The 22442-nt window shown below is 48.9% G+C and overlaps 1 protein-coding gene across 2 annotated transcripts; it reads left to right on the plus strand.

Moving 5' to 3' along the window:
* The first annotated feature begins 792 nt into the window (after positions 1–792).
* PHB1 (prohibitin 1) lies at positions 793–11867 on the plus strand. Of its 2 annotated transcripts, none has more exons than XM_072780153.1 (7): positions 793–904; positions 2552–2666; positions 4261–4422; positions 6643–6785; positions 6951–7067; positions 9304–9399; positions 10721–11867. In XM_072780153.1, exons 2-7 carry the CDS (start codon positions 2579–2581, stop codon positions 10931–10933), a joined length of 819 nt encoding a protein of 272 aa, XP_072636254.1. In that variant the 5' UTR covers positions 793–904; positions 2552–2578; the 3' UTR covers positions 10934–11867. The 2 variants fall into 2 exon arrangements, with proteins under 2 accessions (XP_072636254.1, XP_072636255.1); XM_072780154.1 differs by lacking the exon at positions 793–904 and adding an exon at positions 1482–1602.
* The last annotated feature ends 10575 nt before the right edge of the window (positions 11868–22442 follow it).

Raw genomic sequence — 22442 nt, forward strand, 5'->3', positions numbered from 1 at the left:
TTAAGATGGAGATAGTAGAGCTCTTAGAGGAACATCACTCTGCCTATTTTAAGGACTTATCAATGGACTGCAGGTAGTAAGGAAATTTAATAATTTCTCTTCTGCTTTTGTTACCCACATCACAAATGATAGAATATATGAAACAAAACGTTAGCCATAGATGAATGTAAGGGATATATGTGTTGTTTTATTCTTGCCACTTTTCCATTTTTTTTTTTAATAGTGTACAGGGAACACAGGACTCTAAGCCCAGCCCCTTTGCTAAATTGGTGCATGACCCTGAATGAATCCCTTCCTCTTTTTCTAGAACCTCTTTTCTAAGGTAGTCTCTGGCTGTGGTAACCAATGTCCCGCGACTCAGGACACTTCCTGACAAGGCTTTGGAAAGGTGGCCCCGTGTGCTTCCCCTCAAGGTCTCTAAGCCCACCAGTTATCTACCTACAACTTTCCCCAGGGTGTCCACCCGTCCTCCTTCGTCAGCCATAAACCTGTCCCAGCCCATCCCTGCCGCCACCATCCGCATGCCCAGCGACTCTTCCGAGGGCCCTAAGGTCCACCTTCCTGCAGGCTCTAGCACAGGTTCAGGACAAGCACGTGCATTTATCCCCAAAAAACTACAGCCCCCAAAAGGCTTTGCGACAACCTTTCGACGTTACCCACCAAAGAGGAAAGGCTTTCCAGCGCGGGCCCGACATTAAATGGCTCTTTGGGAATTGTAGTTCATTTGCGAAGACCAGGGGAACCAGGGTGAGGCCGCAAGCCACCCTTCCCAGAATGCACAGCGCTCTTTCCCACCAATCGGAGGCCCGGATCTTGGAAGGGGGGCGGGGAAGAGAAGGGGCTGCCCAGCGCATGCGCGGTACGTGTGGCTGGGGAATTCATGTGGAGGTCAGAGTGGAAGCAGGTGAGAATGGAGGGAACGCGTTCGGCTGGTGTTCGGGCGCCTCTGCAGTTCCGCTCCGCGTTCCCGTTCGCAATTTGGGCGGGCAGGATGCGTGCGTCGGTCTGCCTCGCGTCGGAGGGGAGGGGGGTGAGCCCGGGACCAGCCAGGAATTGCGTCGTGTAAGGGAGGCGTGCATGGGGGCGGGGTGAGGAATAATCCAGAAGCTGTTGGAAATGGAAAAGCTGAGAGGTCCGAACTGTGTGTCCTGGCCTCAGGTTAGGAACAGTGAAGCACACCGGGAGCGATCAAGAAAGCCTCAGATCTGAGAGGGAGGGAGGGGGGAGGATTTGAATCTAAGTGGACGACGACGCTGGGGCGGGGCATTAATAAAGTTGTGTGCGGGAGTAGATTGAAGTTAGGTCCGTCGTGACCTTAGCCCCGCCCTCCCACTTCTTCCCGGCTTCTCCCTTGCAGTGCAGCTCTGGAGAGCCTTTTTGCCCCATTGGTTCTTCCGGTATCTTGGTCCCAGGATGCTCCCCAGATCCTGCTACCATCATAGCAAATCATTCTTTTTTTTTTTTTTTCTTCCCAAGACTTTAATTTCATGAGACACGCACAGAGAGAAGCAGAGACACAGGCAGAGGGAGAAGTAGGCTCTCTGCGGAGAGCCTGGTGCGGGACTGGATCCCAGGACCCCGGGATCATGACTTGAGCCAAAGGTAGACGCTCAACCAGTGAGCCCCCCAGGTGCCCCATGGCAGGTCATTCCTAATACTGGAGCGGAGAAACACAGTATGGTGAGGAGTTAAGTCATACCTACCCTAGACTTAGACCTCCAGGTTCTAGTCCTGGTTCCACTACGAAATGGCTTTGTGATCTTCCGCTTATCTTGTAAGTTTGCTGTGTGCCTCGGTTTCCTCATCTGTAATAACTTGCTTCATAGGGTTTGGTGTGAGGGTTAAATAATTGCCATTAGAAGACTGCCTCCTGGTATTAAAGGTAGCTGCTAGTGTCACTTATGCTGTTGGAATCACCATGTAGCACATTCTTTGAGTTACTTTTCCAAACCAGAATTGCACAGACCCTACCATATACAACCTTCGTCTTGGGGCCCACTTGTCCAGGAAGTGGAAGGGTGGTTTAGTGTGGTGTGAAATTCTCTGTGGGTAGCAAGCCCATACCTCATTCCTGTTATTGAATCAAGTGCCCCAGACCCCTTTTCCTTAGTGGTAGAAAAAGAAAGAAGAAATGGAAAAATTTTGAAAGCAGAGGAATTAATACTGCACTTTTCCAAGCTGTAGAGTTATTTATTAGATGTCCCTCCATGCGAGATTTAGAGCTTTGAAGAATGGGGAAATAGGGGCACCTAGGTGGCTCTGTTGGTTAAGGGTCTACCTTCAGCTCAGGTCATGATCCCAGAGTCTTGGGTTCGAGCCCTGCATTGGGCTCCCTGCTCAGCGGGGAGCCTGCTTCTCCCTCTCCCTCTGACTGCCTCTCTGCACAATTGTGCACATGGTTCTCTCTCTCTGTCAAATAAATAAATTCTTTTAAAAAAAAAAAAAAGTGGGGAAATAAATAGCCAGTTTGAGAAGTGAATATGGTGTCTCAGGGCTTTCTCTTAGAATTTTGAGATCAAGATGTTTTGTTTGTTTTGTTTTTATCCCATAGGTGTGAGTGGGTCCAGCAGAAGGAGATATGGCTGCCAAAGTGTTTGAGTCCATTGGCAAGTTCGGCCTGGCCTTAGCTGTTGCAGGAGGAGTGGTGAATTCTGCCTTGTATAATGGTGAGGTACTGGGGGAAGGGAGTCACTGCCCTTTGTCGGAGGATTTCTATTGGCTTGCACAGCCGATGTGACACTCCTGGTGGCCACCACTGTCTGTGAATATGTTTGTGACCCAAAGGGTCACCTGCTGCCATCCCACACCATATGGTTGCATTGTCACTTGAGCCTCTGTCCTGTAGCCATTGGTTCTCTCACAGCCTCTCTTCCCAAAGAGCTTCCCAGCCTACTTGTTGGTTAAACATTCCCAGTTGCTCTTACAGGTTTGAAGTGATGCTGCAGCACAGTGTCAGGATCTCACTGGTGTGAGGATTAAATAATTGCTGGCTAAATTAAATAGATTAAATAATCTCACTGGCTAGCTGAAATGGAGATCTCACGTATCCCCTTCTGCTTTGTGTGGTCACCTTTGGTGACCTTACCTGAGCAGGAACTTTTACTCTGCTGCATTTGGATCATTCCAGACAAAATACCTGCATTGTCCAGCCTTTTTTTTTGTTTGTTTGTTTTTTTGTTTTGTTTTGTTTTGTTTTAAGATTTAATTTATTCATGAGAAACAGAGAGAGAGAGAGGCAGAGACACAGGCGGAGGGAGAAGCAGGCTCCATGCAGGGAGCCTGATGCAGGACTTGATCCCAGGCCTCCAGGGTCACGCCCTGGGCCGAAGGTGGCACCAAACCCCTGAGCAACCTGGGCTGCCCATTGCCCAGCTTTTAACAGTGAGGCAGGAGCTTAAGCTGACTTTTCTTCTGTGACCTTAGGCAAGCCATTTCCCCCTCTCTAGGTCTCAGCTTCTTTTTTGGTCAAACAGTAAGACTCAACTGGTTTTACCTCTAAGACTGCTTCCAACTCATATTTTCTGACTTTCATGGTTGGGAAGCAGCAGTAGATTGATCTGCCTCATGTGTGACTGTCTGGCAAGAGGAAGATTACTTTTCAGAGTGAAGATATTTGGAGCAACTCTGAAGTCTAATAAGGCAGAGACAGCAGCTGACAAGAAAAGCTTACTTGGTTTAAGTGGCACAGCTCTGTGCTCTGTGCTATCTTTGTAGCCACTCTGCACAACTAGACAGTAGTCACCATCATTAATTTCTTTCTGAATCAAAAGAACAGCTCTATAATCCCTTAAAACCTGAGAGAAACCAAGCTCTTGGAAAGAGTGGGACCTTCTGCATTTTAGGATTTCCATGGTGAGGGTGCTTCTTCTGGGAACACTGACTTAAATTGGAACCAGGATGGAATGTGGTAATGGTGAAGACTTTGGTGAGTTTTGGAAGGAAGTTTTAGGAGGTGATTTCCTGAAGATTTGTTGGAGGATGGGATAGTTAATCAAAATCAGCAGCCAGTTGTTTCAAGGAGAAAGGATGCTGAAGAATAGATCCTATTACCAGAGTCCTTGGAGAGACATTGGGATAGGAGGAGGGGATTGCTGAGTTTTGTAGCTATTTAGAAGCTGCTAGAGATCAGAAGTGCGAGAAGACAGCAGGAGAGGGGAGAGTTAATAAATAATCGGAAAGCACCAAGGAGTTTTCAAAGAGAGGCTTTTTGGTTAAAAGATGAAGGGATTTTTCTGACTTGTCATTATCCTTCATTCCTAGTGGATGCTGGCCACAGAGCTGTCATCTTTGACCGGTTCCGTGGAGTACAGGACATTGTGGTAGGAGAAGGGACTCACTTTCTCATCCCTTGGGTACAGAAACCTATTATCTTTGATTGCCGCTCTCGACCACGTAATGTGCCAGTAATCACTGGTAGCAAAGGTGAGTCTTGTGTGTGGGTCACACAAAGTAGAGTGTGTGAAAGGGTTGCTATAGGATCCAGAAGAAGCTGAGCCTCACCTAATAAGAATTCCTTACATATTTTTCTAGAAAAGTTTAGCACAGGTTCATAGGAATATATGTTTGTTTAAGGCACATGCACAGACAGCTGTACACATTTAGAGAAATACACAGAAGTATGTTTCAAGAGGTATGTAGTGTTCCAGATTCAAAGAAATTTAAAAGTGCCTCTGCACCCTCAGTCGACCCTTCCTGTCAGTTCTCATACCCCAGAGTAACTATGTAAACCAGGCTCCAGCCATTCTGTGTGCCTTCATTGCCAACCTGCACTTTGCCTTGTTCTCCAAGGCCTCTGTCTCCAGTGTGCTGGCCTCACACTGTTATCTCTTCTTTTCTTTTTTTTTTTTTTTTTTTTTTTTTAATTTTAATTTTAAACAGAGGGGGAGAGAGAATCTTAAGCAGGCTCCATGCCCAGTGGGGAGCCCAGAACAGGGCTGGATCCCATGACCCTGAGATCATGGCCTGAGCTGAAATGAAGAGTAAGCTGCTCAACTGACTGAGCCACCCGGGTACCTCTCACCCTGTTGTCTCATAGGCAGGGACCTGAGTCCCTGGGAGCAGTCTCCTGGTGGCTGACATGCCACTGTATTTCCAGTGAGCCTAAAATGAAGAGCCGTCCCCATTCTTGCACCGTCATACACAAAGAAGTACACAGGCAGTAAACGGATTAGCAGACACTGGGCTCAGTGACATTTCTGTGCAGCAGGATGCGAGGGTTGTGTAGATGTTGGTTTAGTATCTCGCTAACATCTGATGCCTTTGGTGCTATTCTCTGGAAGATGTGTGCTTACAATGACCGTGCCTGCTTTTGTGCTGGGTTGCGTGGTGGGGGTGGTTCAAAGATAACTGAAGCAGGAGCCTCTGGGAGCTCAGTTTTGCTAGCGATGTAGACGTGAACAAGGAGTTATAGTAATTGAAGTGAGTTCTACAGCCAAGGACGTGGGGCCAAGAGAAGCAGAGAAGAGAGCAATTAGCCCCCACAGGTGACCGCACAGGCTCCTGGGAGGAACTTAGTTTGAGCTGGGACTTTAGTAAGAGATGAGTGTCAAGCAAAAGAGGGGACAGGTAAGTTAGCATTGCATAACCTGGCCTGTAGCTCCTGGCCCGTCAGGAGTCTGGCTTGCCTCCCATAAGAGATCAAAGGTGGGGTGAGGTTAATCGAGAAAAATAAAAATTTAACTGAAAAGCATAGTTCTAAACTTGGCGCCTCTTCAGGATTGCTTTCCCTGCTATTTTACAACTGTTGTAAGGATACATTACTTCCTCGTCTTCGAAACTGTTGATAGGAATTTCCAGAAATCAGGAACTAGTGTGTCTGCATTTCGCACTTTTCTGGGTGCCTGGTTCAGAACTATGCGGTGGGCAGTTGGTCCATATCTTTGATGACTGCAAGCGCATTGACTGTGCTTTAGCCTCAGGCAGGCCTGAATAGTCAGGGGAAGTAATTAATGTCGTTCACCCTCCTCTTTCTCCTTTGCTTGGGACAAGTAATGAGAAGCATGCTCCAGATGAGTCTGATAACCCCTTAACATCTGTTGCACATTTGACATGGTGCTGTTGTATCTCATTTTTCCTTCACTTTACCCCCAATGTTCCTGGAAGGCAGATGAGACCAGGAAATGTCAGGGGGGTGGGGGGAGGCAATAAGCTGAGATTGGCTAAGTCTTAGGTCACATAATTAGTAAACAGCAGGGTAGGACTGCAGCCCAGGCCTTTGGACTGCTGGTCCAGCCAGAGTGAACTGTTTCTGCTGGACCCATGATAACCTCTCCAAGACATACTTCTGACTGGGGCCTTGGAAAGGCTTCACCAAATATTCTTGGTATTGGCTTGTTTTCTTAAAACATGCTGTTTCAAACATCCCATGGTACAAATTAGACAAGTAAGCTGTATTGCTTCTATCAGAGCAGCAGGAGAAGACCTACTGAAAGCTGTCTTCACCATAAACCTTTAAGAATTCTTAACTCTGGTGCTCTGCTGAGTCCCTGTGCACAGAAGCTATGCATAGGGACTCCTGCCCTCTAGGGTCTTAAAATCAACAACTTTACTTTGCAAATTATAGCAAATTTAGCATAGGAGAGGTCATCTGGAAGCCCACTGTGGTTTTAATTTGTAACTCCAGCATTTGTCCCCTACCCTAAGATTTACAGAATGTCAACATCACCCTGCGCATCCTTTTCCGACCAGTCGCCAGCCAGCTTCCTCGCATCTTCACCAGCATTGGGGAGGACTATGATGAGCGGGTGCTACCGTCTATCACTACAGAGATCCTCAAGTCAGTGGTGGTGAGTGACAGGGCCTCAGCCTGGAGCCTAGAGCCCAGACCCTAAGAGATAGGTGGCAGGAAGAGTGTGGCAGTGGGTAGGTTGGCATGTGGCATGCAGTACTTTTCCTGGCCTTTCTGCTTCGTCATCATCCTGACTGGCTCCTCTGCCCTTCTTTGGAACCAGGCTCGCTTTGATGCTGGAGAACTGATCACCCAGAGAGAGCTGGTCTCCAGACAGGTGAGCGATGACCTAACAGAGCGAGCAGCAACCTTTGGGCTCATCCTGGATGACGTGTCCTTGGTAAGATCCTTGGGGAGCCTGGGAGGGAGGGGCTGTGGTTCTTGTTCAGGTGCTTGGCTCCATTTCCTTGTGGACACTAATGGTCCTGCCTTCTATTTTCCTAGATGTGAGACTCAAAACATGGAAACTTCTTGACTATGAGGCAGTCTCCTTGGGTTTGTTTTCAGATGAAGGTTCTTTTGCTTCCCCTCTACCATACACATTTCTCTTTTGACTTCTAACCCTACCTGATTTAGGGTCCTTAACCACTAGATTTTTCACCTTCCCAACGCTATGAGTGTGTTCTCTGGAGCATGCTAGGAAGTAATGTCGTTAGCCCTGTTTGATGCAAGAAGAAACTGTCTGAGGAGGCTAGAGAGGACTCAGAGAGTCCTCTTCCCTGGTGCAGACCTCCCAGCCTAACTCCTGGGAATTTCCTAACACTTACAGTCTGAAGCTCAGCAGAGTGACCTCTGGAAACCCCTGGTGAAAGGTGATAGAGTGTAAATGAGTGGTTCTACTCCCCCAAAGCTGGTGTGAGGGGCAAGGGGCATCTCTGAGGTGTAAGCTAGCCTCTGGAGACTGTATAGTGTATATATTTATAGGACGTTGAATGCCATAACTCAGAAAACAATACAGGCAGGATAGCATTTCAGATCAAGGAGGGTGAGAGGAAGGGGTCGTGTTTCTGGATTCTCTGGGAAAAATCATTTGGAGTGATTTGTTCAGGTAGTGAGGTAGAGTGTTTCCTGTTGGTTCTCCTGTGCATCGCTAGGGAAAGGCACCATTTCCCCCCACAGCATCTGTGCAGCTGTTTAAACAGTCCTGCTCCATAACACCCAGCACTGACCCTCAGGGTGCTGCTCCACCTCACGTCAGTGGTCGCCAGCGGTAGTGGTTGTGGCGGCCGCGGAAGGACTTATGCGCTCCCTCTACTGGCAAGATGCCAGGCTGCAGCCATTCGGCTCTAACGAGCAATTCCTCAGGCTGCTCTTCCACTCACTGTTAACCTAAACAGGTTGACTGTGAGAAAATGCTAAGTAAAACCTACGGAGAAGCTTGGCATTTTGCTAGACTTTAACCACATTCTCTATTCTGGGGAAATGTGGGCTGACCACAAGAAACCATATCTAAGAGGTGTGAGAAGAAAATCAGATTTCATGGGGAATTTGCTGCCCTCACCTGGCCCTTTTAGAAAGAAACTTTATTTCTTAATTACACATTTCATTTTTCACTCTCAGGACTGTAGTTTCTTCCCCAGACTTTGAACACGAGTCCAGAAATGGGACAGGCAAAGTAGAACAGCTGCAGTTTAAGAGTGAGGCATGATAAAAGTTGTGGAAGACAGACTAGGATTTACTCCTGAGAAGTTTTGAGCTGCTTATGTTTCTTTTCTTTTTTTTTAAAGCAAACTTTGGGAGGGTCAGGGAAGAGAGAGGAAGCAAATAGATTTGATAGCAAAACCAATACTATCCTTCCCTTCACTTCTTCCTTTTTAATAAAAAGTTGGATAAATGAGTAAATTGCTCTAGACCAGGCATCAGGAGTTGAGCTCTATCCCATTTCCACTGTCACTGTGGACTATCGCCAAGTCTCAGTGGTATATGTTAGTAGGGAAGGTCTGTGGGTAGTCAGAGTTGTAAACCCTCACCCTAAACAATAGTTTTCCCTGCTTTCCCTCTTAAACCCTTTACCAGAAGCACTCACACATGGGGAATACCATGATTTGCGTTCCACTGTCTCTCATCCTCTTCCTGTTTTGTGGTGGGGCTGCTATGAGAAAGAAGTGGACTGGTTAAGCCATAAGCAGAGAGCATCACGCCCTAGAATCCCTGAGAACCAGCTGTATCCTTCCCTCTCAGGGGCTCAGTTTTCCATCTGGCCTCTCTGGAGGCTCCGAACAGGCCATCAAAGGACTTTGGATGAGCACTAGTTAGAGGCGGGGGTCCTAGAACCCACAGTCTCCTCCCCTTGGGAGGTGGTCGATTGAGCAGGTACCTTCCGGTGCCCAGGGGCTCTTTTCTGCTTGAGATCTCCACACTGCGGACAACAGAATGACGTGAGGGAGGCCGAGGCTTCTGGGGTGTGAACTGAGTTTGGACACGGATGTGTAGGTGGAACGGTGTTCTGGCCTCACAGAGGCCTCCAGCTGCTAGAGCCATTCCTGGCCTCTTCCGTCCAGCGGCCATGGGGGCCTCGCGGCAGTACTGCCCGAGCAATTACACGGCCTCATCTCGCGAACTCTCCCTCCCCTTAGACGCATCTGACCTTCGGGAAGGAGTTCACAGAAGCAGTAGAAGCCAAACAGGTGGCTCAGCAGGAAGCAGAGAGAGCCAGATTTGTGGTGGAAAAGGTGAGCGTTCAACCAGATGGCAGGAGCCTCTCTCCCCTTTCTCCTGTGCTCGGCCTCCCGGTTTGCTGGGTGGCCTGGAAATTCATCATCTGTCATCTCTTCTTCCGGGATCATCGGAAGGGGATGGTAGGGACCGTACTCCTACAATTGGTTCCAGAGTCTTTGGGGGCTAGTCAGGGATATGTGAAGTTATGTTCCTAAATCACCGAAGGGTCATTTTTCTTCCACTTCCCTAAGATCAAAAACACTCTCCTGCAAATAAAAATGTTTTCTCCTGGAATATTTTCAGCTTCACTGAGAAATCATTTTTAACCGTAGTTACACAGTGAAAGCTGACAGCGGGAAAGGATCAAACGTTGCACCAGATGCGCTATCGTCACTGGATTTTTTTTTCAAGCACTAAATCCATCCAGATGTGGCAGAGTGTGATGGGACACGATGTATTTGCATAGCAGCCTGGTCTTGTGGTCTCTGCAAAAGTATATTCATTTCTTGCTGTCCCTTCTCCCCACTACTAGCTTCTCTCGGGTTCGTTCTAATCCAGAAACCCTTAGTCCTTTGAAGCAGGAAAAAGAGCAATATGTGAGTGGCCAACATTTAATTTTAGAGAATGTAAACTGTGCAGGCAGGGACTTTTTTGGGTTTTTTCTTTTCTCTCCTGACTCCAGAGCCTAGAACATGTCTAAGATTGTACCTGGGAATACCTACTAGCTGCTCAGTTAACATTTGTTGCTACTGTACCCTCTTCCTGCGACCAAGTCGTGCCTTGCTAAGAGAGGGCATCCTGTTGATACGGGGTAGGGAAATCCTAGAGCGCTCCTTCTCTTGCTGGGATTCCTGGTCAGGAACCAGGTTAGCTCTGGGGCAACTCCAGGGAGCATCACATGTGCCTGCTGCTCCTCAGCTGCTCCGTTTCCTCAAACACGTGTGTTTGACTTGGGACCTGAGGGAACGGCGAGCCTGAGGATGGATCCTACCTTTTTTCTCTCTCCTGTTTTCTTCGGTTTGGATCCTCCTGGCTCAGAGTAAAGTGGCTGAGCCAGATTGCCATTAGTGTTAACAAGGACTTTGAAATAAGGCAGATACTTGCACAGCCAACAGAAATGCGTCCCTGCACTGGAGAGAAGCGGGCATTGCATTGCAGGAAAGAGGAGTGGTGGGTGGACAGTGCTTGTTGAGCTCAGTCTGGAAGAGGCGGAGGTAGAGTCCCAGAGTCCCTGCAGGAGCCCATGAGGGTGTGTAGCCTGGTCCTCCCAAGGCCGCTGCCTGCCATCCAGCGCCCTAAGGTGTGATCTTGGTCTCCCCCAACCCCACTTCTTAGGCTGAGCAGCAGAAGAAGGCGGCCATCATCTCCGCCGAGGGCGACTCCAAGGCAGCTGAGCTGATTGCCAACTCGCTCGCCACAGCAGGCGACGGCCTCATCGAGCTGCGCAAGCTGGAGGCTGCAGAGGACATCGCGTACCAGCTGTCACGCTCTCGGAATATCACCTACCTGCCGGCTGGGCAGTCTGTGCTCCTGCAGCTGCCTCAGTGAGCCCTGCCTGGCCTGCCTGTCCTCGGGCCCCCACAGCCCTGACGACTCTTTATACCACCATCCTTCTGCCCCCACCCCAGAAATCACTGTGAAATTTCATGATTGGCTTAAAGTGAAGGAAATAAAAGTGAAATCACTTCAGATCTCTAATCACTATCAGATGAAGCCTTTTCATTGTTCCTATTTCCATCCACTTTTTGATCCACCACCCTCCCCGCCCCCCCCCCCCAAACTGCCAAGTGCCTACGTAGCCCAGGGCCGGTTGGCACTTCAGCCTAGGTACTGGCGCTTGGCAGGGGAGGCAGGGCTGTTGCACGCTGGGCCAGGGAACTCAGTGGCTGGCCTGAGCACGCTTATAGCCTCCAGCCTGTCATCCATGCAAGATTTGAGGAAGACGGCACACGCCCCTGAACCAGAAGTGCAGGTCTCTGTGCTTCCCAGGGGTTCTTCACAGACCCAGCTGAAGAGCTGCCGGGAGGGTCAGAGAGGAAGTAATCTGTCTCTCACCATAAGGCTGATTCTCTCTTAACTGCGGGGCCAGCGGAAGCAGGTGTGAACAGCGGGGCATGGACTGAAGCGTCTGCCCCTGTGAAGGTGGGTGGGCCTGATGTGCTGCCCCCCACAGTCCTGCAGCCGGGATGGACTTGGAGAGTGAGCAGGCAAGCCTGGATGCTGACCTGAGTCCTGCTGAAGACTTCCTCTCCACCCCCCACCTCGGTGTCTCAAAATCCCCGACGGAATTCCAGCTTGAAGGATTGCATCCTGCCGAGTCTGAACACGCCTGCCAAAGACGTGTGCGTCCTGCGTTCCTGGCTCCCTTGTTCAGAGACTGCCCTTCCAGAGGGCTCTGTGCCTGGGCTTTGAAGGAAATGGCCGTGGGAAGAAAAAAAATGTGTGTAAACTGCTGTCAATAAATAACACCCAGAACCTTCCAGCTCAGTCTTGGGGGTTTGCTTTCTTGTTCGTGGGAGCCCTGGGATCAGAACAGAGCATTCTAGCAGTTTTGTGTGCACGTGTTTGCATCGCCAGCTGGGACAGAGCCTCCAGCAAGGTAGAAAATGCTTTGGTTTCAGAAAACCTAGCTTTGTGTTGTGTTCCAGATCCGCCCCAGCCTGAAGAAAATCTCCGTGGTGTTGGGTGAGGTTTGTCATGAGATGGGTTCTTAGGAGGCCACGTGAATGGAGATGAGTTCACCTTTGCTCTGGCTTTTGGTGCCACTACTCTTCTAACTGGTTGCTGTGGACTTGCCCACCACCTTGTCAGTAATGCCCAACCCTCAAAGGAGGGGAGAAAATGGCACAGGATATGCGTGTGCAGTTGCTTCTGGGGCACACCAGTTTGATTTTTGATGTTCACCGAATGGCTCCAGGTGCTCTGACGTGGGTTTATATTGCTTTCTGTTTTGCCTTGATGTAGAAATGATTTGGCATTTGAGGGGGCCAACTTGATGGGTTTTGGATGATGGTGAGGGAAAGCAAACCTACCACTGAGAAATGTACCAATCACCCACCTGAAATCCTTTTTGGAACAAGAGGGAAACAGCAGTGCAGTGAGCACTCCGGTGGACTATGCTTTAATCTCTGCACTCAATTTGATCCCTGGGCTCACCCCCTGGCTGAGGAAAACAGTCTTTAAGAGGACTCTGCAGGCTGGTCTCCGATCTGGATTCACGACCCCTACCCCCAAGTGAGGGCCACGGGTCAGCCAGGAAAGGCAGGGACCCAGTACCCCCATCCCTGCACCTGCTCCCCTCCCAGGGCCTTCCAGCGGGGATGGGGGGGTGATGGGTATGTCTAATCCCCTCCCATCCTCCTGGAGCACTCAGACAAGTGTTATGGGCCTGGCTAAATCTCCCACCAAAGCCTGGTCCTGGCACCCGTGAACCCCTGTCTAGCCAACTCACCTGCCCTGCCACCCTTTATCTCAGGGTGTCTCTTCCTACTTGTTCTTTGCTGTAAGAACAGCAAAGCCTGCAAATGATGAGGTGCCTGTACTCAAAGCACAACAAAAACCTGAGCAGGGAGCATAATTTCTCAATAGCTTTCACGCTGCCACCTTCTTCCTTTCCTGCTGTTAATTGCTTTAGACACCCCTGGGGGGGGTTGGGGGGTGAGGGCAGCAAGGGGCAGGGCAGGAGACTCCCTCCTCCCCAGGCCCTTTTTATGTATTTATGTATGTATTTATTTATTTATTTTTAAAGATTTATTTATTCATGAGAGACAGAGACACAAGCAGAGGGAGAAGCAGGCTCCATGCAGGGAGCCTGATGTGAGACTTGATCCCCAGACTCCATGATCACACCCTGGGCGGAAGGCAGGCGCTCAACTGCTGAGCTACTCAAGGATCCCCTCTAGGCCCTTTTTAAAAAAAGCAGTTGTGGAAAAAAAAAAAAGAGCAGTTGTGTTTCTTGCACTAGGCGAGAGATTGGGTTTCCTCCAGGTGCCTGCAAGGGAGCCCTCCACAGCTTTTGGGTCCTCTCTGCCTCGAGGCCAGCCCTTCTAGCTGCAGACAGACCAGGTTCCTGCTGGATTGACCTTTCCTGGCCTGCCTGCCATTTCCTGTTGGGTTGGCCTTTTGCTGGCCTGCTGTGGGTGATGCCACTGGCAGCCCAGGGGCCTCATTCTGCCTTGACTTCCTCCAAGTAATTCTTCTCATAAATGTTCAAGTGATGTTAACTGGCTCCTCAGCCCAGAGCCCCCTGATGGCCTCTAGGTTTCTTCAGAAGCTGCCACGATGGGCTTCTATCAGCTCGGGATTCTCTGGGCCTTGGATCAAAAGCCATGTCCTGTCCTGGCCGGGGAAGGGCCAGAGTAGGGAGTGCCTTCCTCCTTCCTTTGGTCAGCCTGAATTGCTTCCTTGTTCCAGCACTGAGAGGTCACTTACTAAGAAGGCAGTGGACCCTGGATGGGCAGGAGAGAGAAGGATTCTCAATGGGTTGCCTTTTCCTTACTTCTGCTACTTTTACACAAATTCTGCCCTTGTAGACCAATGGAGAAGTTGCATCCCCAGGTGGGTTGATTTGAAAGGTGGGAAGAGGCAAAGGGAATGTTAGTCAAATCCTGATTTAGCAAATGCTAAATCCCGGCAATCAGCAGGGTGACAAGCTGGTAAGACTTCCCCTTGACCTTTGACATCCACCAATAATTAGTGAGCAAAGCAGCCCACCCTGACTGAAGATTGCTTGGGTGAAAAGGTCTCAAGAGGTTGTAACAGATTTCTCTGCCTCTTAGGCCTTCCATTCATCCTGCACATTGCTCCAAAATTCATTTTTCTAAAGCGGATCTTACCTCCTCCCTGTTGGAAAATGTGCAGAGGCCATTCCTTGCTCATTTCCCAAAGGGCAAGGTCTTGTCCTGGTATTCAAGCCCCTCCATGGTCTGGCTACCGCTGGCTACCTTTCTAATCCAAGAGTTTATAGTTTCCTGCTTGCCTTCACAAACCTACTTAGTGGCTCCAGTGGGCTGGGGGGTGTTGAGAATGCCAGCAGCTTCTGGCATTAGGGGAGGACCAGGGGAAGTGGCCAGGATGCTACAAGACCTACTTTGTATGGGACAGACTCATACTATGAAGAATTGCCCCCAAGTAATGCCAATAATACACACACCCTCCCCCCGCATTGAAAACTCATGCCAAACTGAGTTCTTGTCTACACTGCCCCATATTTTGCCTGCATCCTCTTTACCCAGGGTCCCTTCAACCTGAAGAGCCCTTCCCCCACACATCACAGGTCCAGATAGGCCATCCTCCAATATTTTCTCTTCCATAGAATGTGACTGCGCATGTCCTCTGCCCCCTATTCATTACCTCTACCTTGCCTGAATTCCTATCCACATTCCCATGAGGCATTTAGCACTATCCTCATTGGGTTGTAATGTGTGTGTGTGTGTATTCTCTCTCCTACTCTACGTTTTTTAAAGGGCAGGGCCTTTATGTGGTTCAACATTCTTCCTTCCTCTGCTTTCCCCCAACCATCCCCTGATATTTCCCTCAAGTCAAACATGCCTGGCTCTGGGTGGGAGCTTCTGGGTGTTTGTCGAAAAAACAGATGGAGGAGTCACCTGCATAGGACTGAGGTTTGCATGGACGGTGGGAAGCCAGGCCCCTGAGCTCTCCTCCCACACCATCCTGTTAAGTTACCTTAAAGCTCATCTGGAAAAAAAAAAAAAAAAAAAAGCTCATCTGGATCAGTTGCTGGGGATGTAGTACACCAATCCCTCCACTCATGTGCCACCCGGGCTGACTTCCCAGTGTCCTCACTTTCTTGCTTCAAATGGCCTCTGGGTGGGCCTCTCCCCTCACTGCCACATGCTCACAGCTCAGGCTCTCCTGCTTCTGTCTGGAACTCCTCTCACTCTCCCTCCTTCAATCCCTGTCCTTCTTGCTGTCTGGAGCCCAACTTAAAATCCCTCCTTCCCGAGAATTCACTTCTGGCTGACTTGCCCCAGCTTTCCTAGCATATAAGGTCTCCCTTTATAAAAAGAACACTGGGGGTGCCTGGGTGGCTCAGTGATTGAGCATCTGCCTTTGGCTCAGATTATGATCCTGGGGTCCTGGGATCAAGTCCCACATTGAGCTCCCTGCAGGGAGCCTGCTTCTCCCTCTGCCTGTGTCTCTGCCTCTCTCTTGTGTGTCTCATAAAATAAATACACAAAATCTTAAAAAAAAAAAAAAAAAAAAGAATTCAACAAGAAAAAAGTCACGAGGCCTGTCCGAGCTAGTAGAGGCCAGGATGCTCTGGCAAGGCCCGGTGCTCAGAGCTGGAAGAGAGAACATGGAAATGTGCTGTACTGGTGCGGGGCACCCACCTGACAGATGAAAGAGAACAACTTTGTGGGGGACCCTGGGTGGATGGGGGAGAGGATATCTTTCCAGCACCCTCCACTCAAGCTACTTTGGAAGAGAGCGAAAAGCCAAAAGGACAAGGCCACTGTGGGGGAGCTGAAAGCTGGTGTCACCCCTGAAGGCTAAGCCAAGCCATCTTAGCCGGAAAAGCCAGGATCAAGCAAAGGCTTGGACCACCTGAGTTTGGCTGAATCAGCTGCAAACCATGCAGGGGTTCGCAAGCCATGCCTGCAGGCTAAGTACAGCCCAACTGTACAGCTCACAAGCTAATAGTGGTATTTACACTTTTTTAAAAAGATTTTATTTATTTATTCATGAGAGACACAGAGAGGAAGAGACATAGAGGGAGAAGCAGGCTCCCCACAGTTACTTACTCTTCTAAATGGTTGGGAAAAGTTCAAAAAAGAAAGACAATTTGGTGACACATGAAAATTATGTAAAATCCAAACTTCAGTGTCTGTAAGTAACATGTTGTTGGAATATAGCTATGTTCACACACAGGGCTGGAGAGTTCCAGCAGACCCCACACGGCCTGCAAAGCCTCAAGTCTTCACTCTTCTTCCTTTTGCAGGAAAAGTTTGCTGAGCTCTGACTTAGGGGCTTGGACAACATTGGAGAAGAAGAGAAGAACCCTAGGATTTGGAAGTCTCAGGCTGTGGGCTTTAAGTCTGATATGGCATAATTGTCACCAGAGTTCTGGCTGGCGTCCGAGGCTTTGGCAATCTGGAGAGCGAAGTCACACAGGGCCCTGGCACACGGATTATTTATTTATTTATTTACTTACTTACTTTCTTACTTACTTACTTATTTACTTATTAAGATTTTATTTATTCATTCATGAGAGACACAGAGAGAGGCAGAGACACAGGCAGAGGGAGAAGCAGGCTCCCTACAGAGAGTCTCTCCATCTCAGGACCCCCGGGTCAAACCCTGAGCCAAAGGAAGACGCTCAACCACTGAGCCACTCAGGGGCCCCAGCACACAAATTTATAAGGCTCACCATTCTCCTTGGCTTGCAATGTTTCTGAACTAGATAGAAGGTGGGAATAGCGGTAGCAAACAGGTGGGAATTAGGAAGGAAGGACCCGATGGTCCCCTAGAGTTCTGAGAATCTCCAGACCTGGGGTAAAAAGTACTTCCTTTCCACCACTTTGCCCTCCAGGAGGGGTTTGCTGCTGGATTGCCCTTCCAAGGCCATGGGAGGCCACAGCTATGAAAGGGAGCCCAGTGCTCAATGACTCCCAGAAACAGGGGCCTCTGGGAGTTTAGCCATTGGGCAGAGAAGTCTCTTAGTTAAGACCACATCTATCCTGGTGGCGCCTGGATAGCTCAGTTGCTTAAGTGTCTGCCTCCCGCTCAGGTCATGATCATGGGGTCCTGGGTTTGAGCCCCATGTTGAGCTCCCTGATCAGTGGGAAGTCTGCTTTTCCTCTCCCTCTGTGTGCTGGCTCTCACTCTCTTTAAAATAAATAAAATCTTTTTTTTTTTTTAAGGCCACATCTAACCTGGATAACCAGAGACCCCAAGAGAACTACAGATGCTGGGGCACCTGGGTGGCTCAGTGGTTGAGTGTCTGCCTTTGGCTCAGGTTGTGATCCTGGGGTCCTGGGATCGAGTCCTGCATAGGGCTCTCTGCAGGGAGCCCGCTTCTTCCTCTGCCTGTGTCTCTGCCTCTCTCTCTGTGTGTGTCTCTCATGAATGAATAAATAAAATCCTAAAAAAAAAAAGAACTACAGATGTGCCAAACCTAATCTCTACCCAGCGTTCAGCAGCAGATGAGCTTGCCATCTCTAGCCAGCAACTGCTTCTTGTCCTTGCTTGCCTTTGCCAACCTCTCAGTGTGAGCATTTCTTTCTTCCATGTCCCTAACCTTCCACTCTTCAAGATCCTGTCCAAAACTCACTTCCTCAGGGCTCCTTCCTGGTCTGACTCCGCCCCCACTGAAATTACAACAGTAGAGAAGTGAGCAGAAGACTTTCACATCCTCGGGAACAAGCACTTCATGTAAGTGAGGAGGGTTGGGGGGAACTGCCCGACGTCCCACAGGATGCAGGTTGCAAAGCCAGGGGTGGAATTCAGGTCCCCAGACTCTCTGTCTACTGTTCTTTCCATCCCACCTCTAGCTTCTAGGTGCTCTAGATCTGAGGCCCCCTGTCCTGTATACCCCTATTTGCTGCACTCACAGGTTGGTGAGTGCATGTGAAGTCTTCATCATTTTCACCAGCACACTTTCTTCCTCATCTAGACTATCACAGGTGAGAGGCAGAGACGATGGGTTTTCTTTTCTGAGGCCCCACAGGCCAGCGAACTGCAGTAATCCTGACTGACACAGTGGAACTCTGGGCTGGGCTGGACTTCCCAGATTTCTTGCTCCAGAAGGCAACTCCACTCCATTTACTGGAAAGACATGGGTTCTAGAATTAGAAAGATTTGGAATTAGATTCTGATTCCGCCATTTATTAACTCGGGAGACCTTCGGTAAATTACTTAAAGACTTCAAGCATCTTTTTTTCCTTAGCAAAAAAATTGAGGAAATTGGAGCACCTGGTTGGCACAGTAGAGCATGTGACTTTTTTTTTTTTTTTAGGTAGGCTCCATGCCCAGCATAGAGCCCAATGAGGGACTTGAACTCAAGACCCTAAGATCAAGACCTGAGCTAAAAGTTGGGCACTTAACCAACTGAGCCACCAAGGCACCCCACACATGTGACTCTTGATCTGAGGATCGTGAATTCAAGCCCCACATTGGGTGTAGAGATTACTTAAAAAATAAAAGTAAGGGGTGCCTGGGTGGCTCAGTGGTTGAGCATCTGCCTTCGGCTCAGGTCGTGAGATTCTAGGGTCCTGGGATCAAATTCTGCATCAGACTCCCTGCAGGAAGTCTGCTTCTTCCTCTGCCTGTATCTCTGCCTCTCTCTGTGTGTCTCGTGAATAAATAAATAAGATCTTAAAAATAAATAAAATATTTTTTAAAACCTGAGAACACGAATATCTACACCACAGTGTTGTGGAGAACTAAATGAGCTGACAGATGTGATGTGAAAATGCTTAGCACAGGGCTCAGTGTGCAGTAGATGCTCAAAATATTCTCATTCCCTTCCCTATTTGTGGTCTAGGGGACTGCCTGCCTCTCCCAATGTCAGAGACCAGGAAACTTCTTTGGAATCCTAAGAGAGCAATGGGCATCTCTGTGCTGCTGATTCAATGCTGGCTGTTGGGGATCCCTGGGTGGCTCAGCGGTTGAGTGTCTGCCTTCCACTCAGGGCATGGTCCTGGAGTCCCAGGATTGAGTCCCATATCGGGCTCCCTCCAGGGAACCTGCTTCTCCCTCCACCTATGTCTCTGTGTCTCTTGTGAATAAATAAAATATTTTTTTAAAAGTGCTGGCTGTTGAGAAGGGAACAGAGGGGCCATCATGGGTCTGGTCTCAGGTTGGTTCAAACAAGAAGATGCAGGAGGAGTTGGGTTCGGGGCTCCTCCTCCCCGGGAACCCAGATGTCTTGGGATAGGTGGCTTGACCCAGCACTCAGGAAGCTGCATTCGGCCTCTGTTTGAGGGTGAGGGTACAGTCAGCTAGGCAAATGTCCAAGTGCATTTTTTTTTCCCAAGTGCATTTTGTACAAGGGCTCTGTGCTTTGTTTTTTTAATTTTATTTATTAATGAGAGACACAGAGAGAGGCAGAGACACAGGCAGAAGGAGAAGCAGGCTCCCTGCAGGGAGCCCGATGTGGGACTCGATCCCAGGACCCTGGAATCATGCCCTCAGCCGAAGGGGCTCTGTGCTTTAGTCTTTGCGATGCTGCTGTTTGCACAAGTCACTTCAGATTCTCAAGGCTCCATCTTCCCCATCCTTAAAACGACAGCAACTGAACTTGCAGGAGTGTCAAGCAGGTCCCAGGGGGCGGGGGAGGGGGTCTGAGTCCCTCCCTCCCCTGCTACAGCCAGAGCAGTGAATATATCCGTCTAACAGGAAGCCCTTAGTCATTGCTGTCATTTGAAGGAAGGGTTCCATGGCTGCAAAAGATTGAAATCCACAGTCCTGGAAGCTGTTGTCAGAGGCTCATCTCCTGTTTTCAGGCCAGCCGGGGAAGGCTATGGCCTCTCTTCTCCACCAGATGGCAGCAACCTGCCTGCTGCGGCAGGTGCCAAGCTTTGCCAAGTACAAGATGTTCAGAAAAAGATTTCAGGGAAGAGACTAGCAGGCTGTCAGCGCCAGCTCTGAGGATAAGTAAATAGGTCGAGGTGACCCTTTGCAGGTGACTTCCTGATATACAACCCCTGGGGCATCTGTGGCTGTAAATATACCAAGTGTCCTTCCCCAACCACCAGCCAAACTGGTGCTACACCTCTGCCAGGTGGGAGATTGCCACCCAGCTCAGCTTTACCTCTTTCTTAAACCCAGGAGGCTCCCAAGGAGCTGGGTACTGAGGTCCATCCCGGGAGCTCATCCAGTTGTTAATGAATTAATGAAACACAAGGGAGACATCAGATTCTCTTTCTGGGGCTCCAGGAGTTTCCTTCCAATTTCTCAAAACACTCATAAGGAGGAGCAAACAGACCTGCGGAAAACAAGTACTATTTCCACAAGTAGCTCCATTCGTGCATCCACCAATGATTGTTGAGTACCTACTGTTCACGGTCCTGGGATTAGAAGATGAATCAGACACAGGTCCTTTATTCAGAGCCTCCTACAACATAGTCCAAATGGCAGGTGATCGGGTCATGTGTATCTAAGTGCCTTACTTATATTGTCTTCTTCTTCCCTTCAGATTTCTCCTCCTTATTGTTTGATTTGAGTCAAAAGTTAAATGATGAAGCCATGAAATGGGGAATGAAACTGGGAATGGGGGTGATTGGAAGGAAGCCAGAGACAGCTCAAACGTTGGCCGTAAGGAGTCCCCAGAGTGGAATGAAGGACTGGTGACACTGCCCGTTACTGATGTGTACAGATCTGAAAGCAAAACATTCTTCTCATCTTCTCCCATAAATTTTCCTGGAGAATGTGTGATCTGAGCTCTACCTGCTTCATTTAGTAAATACATAGTGCCTGATTCTTTCTTTTATTTTTTTAAGACTTATTTATTTTATTTGAGAGAGTGCGAATGAGAAAGAATGAGAGAACAGAGGGAGAGGGAGAAGCATACTCCCCACTGATCAGGGAGCCTGACGTGGACCTCAATCCCAGGACCCTGAGATCACGACCTGAGCTGAAGGGATATGCTTAACTGAGCCACCCAGGTGCCCCTGCCTGAATCTTTAAATTGCCTTAAAAATAATACTTAGGGACGCCTGAGTGGCTCAGTGGTTGAGCGTGTGCCTTTGGCTCAGGGCATGATCCCGGGGCTCCAGGACCAAGCCGTACATCGGGCACCTTGCATGGAGCCTGCTTCTCCTCCATCTCCCTATGTCTCTGCCTCTCTCTGTCTTTCATGAATAAATAAATAAAATCTTTAAAAATAAATAATACTTAGTGGTTCAATACCTTTTTTTAGTTGTTTATTATTATTATTATTATTATTATTATTAGAAATCTCTACACCCAACTTGGAGCTCAAACTCACAACGCCAAGGTGGAGATTTGCATGCTCTTGTGACAGAGCCAGCCAGGCACCCCAATCCTTTTTTATTTTAAATGATACCGAGACATCTAAATAAGAAAACAAAATGGACCAGAATTCCATTTCCCATAGGTAGTATTTTTGAAATATACAAACCTTACTAAAGAATGCAAACAGTACCAAAAGATAAATAATGAAAAGTGAAGCCTTCCCACCCTTTTCTCCCAGGTCCTCTCCTCAAAATAACCACTGTCAGGTTGCTTACATTTCTTTCCAGAAGAAAAATCATGCATTCTGTGAGCCTATATGAACATGTCCTCTGCTGTTCTAATTACACAAAAGGGATCACACTGTTTTGCACCTTGCAGTTTTCATTTATGGAAATACCTTTGGACATCTTGCCACTGTAGCACATACTAATCCACCCCATTCTTTTGAATGGCTACAGCATTTTCTCTGCTATTGATTTATCATTTTTTGTTGTCACCAGTTGGTTTTTGGAGGACTTGGTGGTGGTTTTCACGTATTTTGCTGTTGCAGACAAAACCACTGTGCATGCTGCCTGATTTTTTTAAAGGACCTGGGGATCGGTGATCTCTGTACAAGATTTCCCTAGAGGGCGGAAGAGTTGTGCCCAGGGTCCTAGGAAATAATCTTTGAGGTCAGGAGATGGTAATGCTTGAGCCCCACTCCCCCACCTCCACACACACAAGCTGTCCAGAGGCTTTGTGTTATGAATGTGTGACTCTAGCTTTTTTAGGGAAGTTATTACTCCACCTCCTGTCCCTGCTCAGCTGGCATAACTGCTACTGGGCTAGCCATCTGAAGCATGGCCACCCTGGCATACAGTCCCTTCATCTCCCGGCTGTTTGAGGGCTTGCTGGGTTGGTGGATAGGTTCCCTGGCACTCTTGGCTCACTCAGGCCAAAGTTGCTCTGCTTAGCTGGTTGCTCTGCTCAGCTGGTGTTCATGGTTGCACAGGGCTGCTCTGAGATTCACAAACAAACAGGAAGCCAGTCCACTTCCTCCTTGCTGGGGCTGGTCCCTTGTCCTTATCGCCTGTTAGCCCAGAGGGGAAGGGGCAGCTCAGGATTCACAAGGCGGCTTCCT

The sequence above is a fragment of the Canis lupus genome, chromosome 16 (assembly GCF_048164855.1).
Source record: "Canis lupus baileyi chromosome 16, mCanLup2.hap1, whole genome shotgun sequence".
In the NCBI taxonomy this organism is placed as follows: domain Eukaryota; kingdom Metazoa; phylum Chordata; class Mammalia; order Carnivora; family Canidae; genus Canis; species Canis lupus.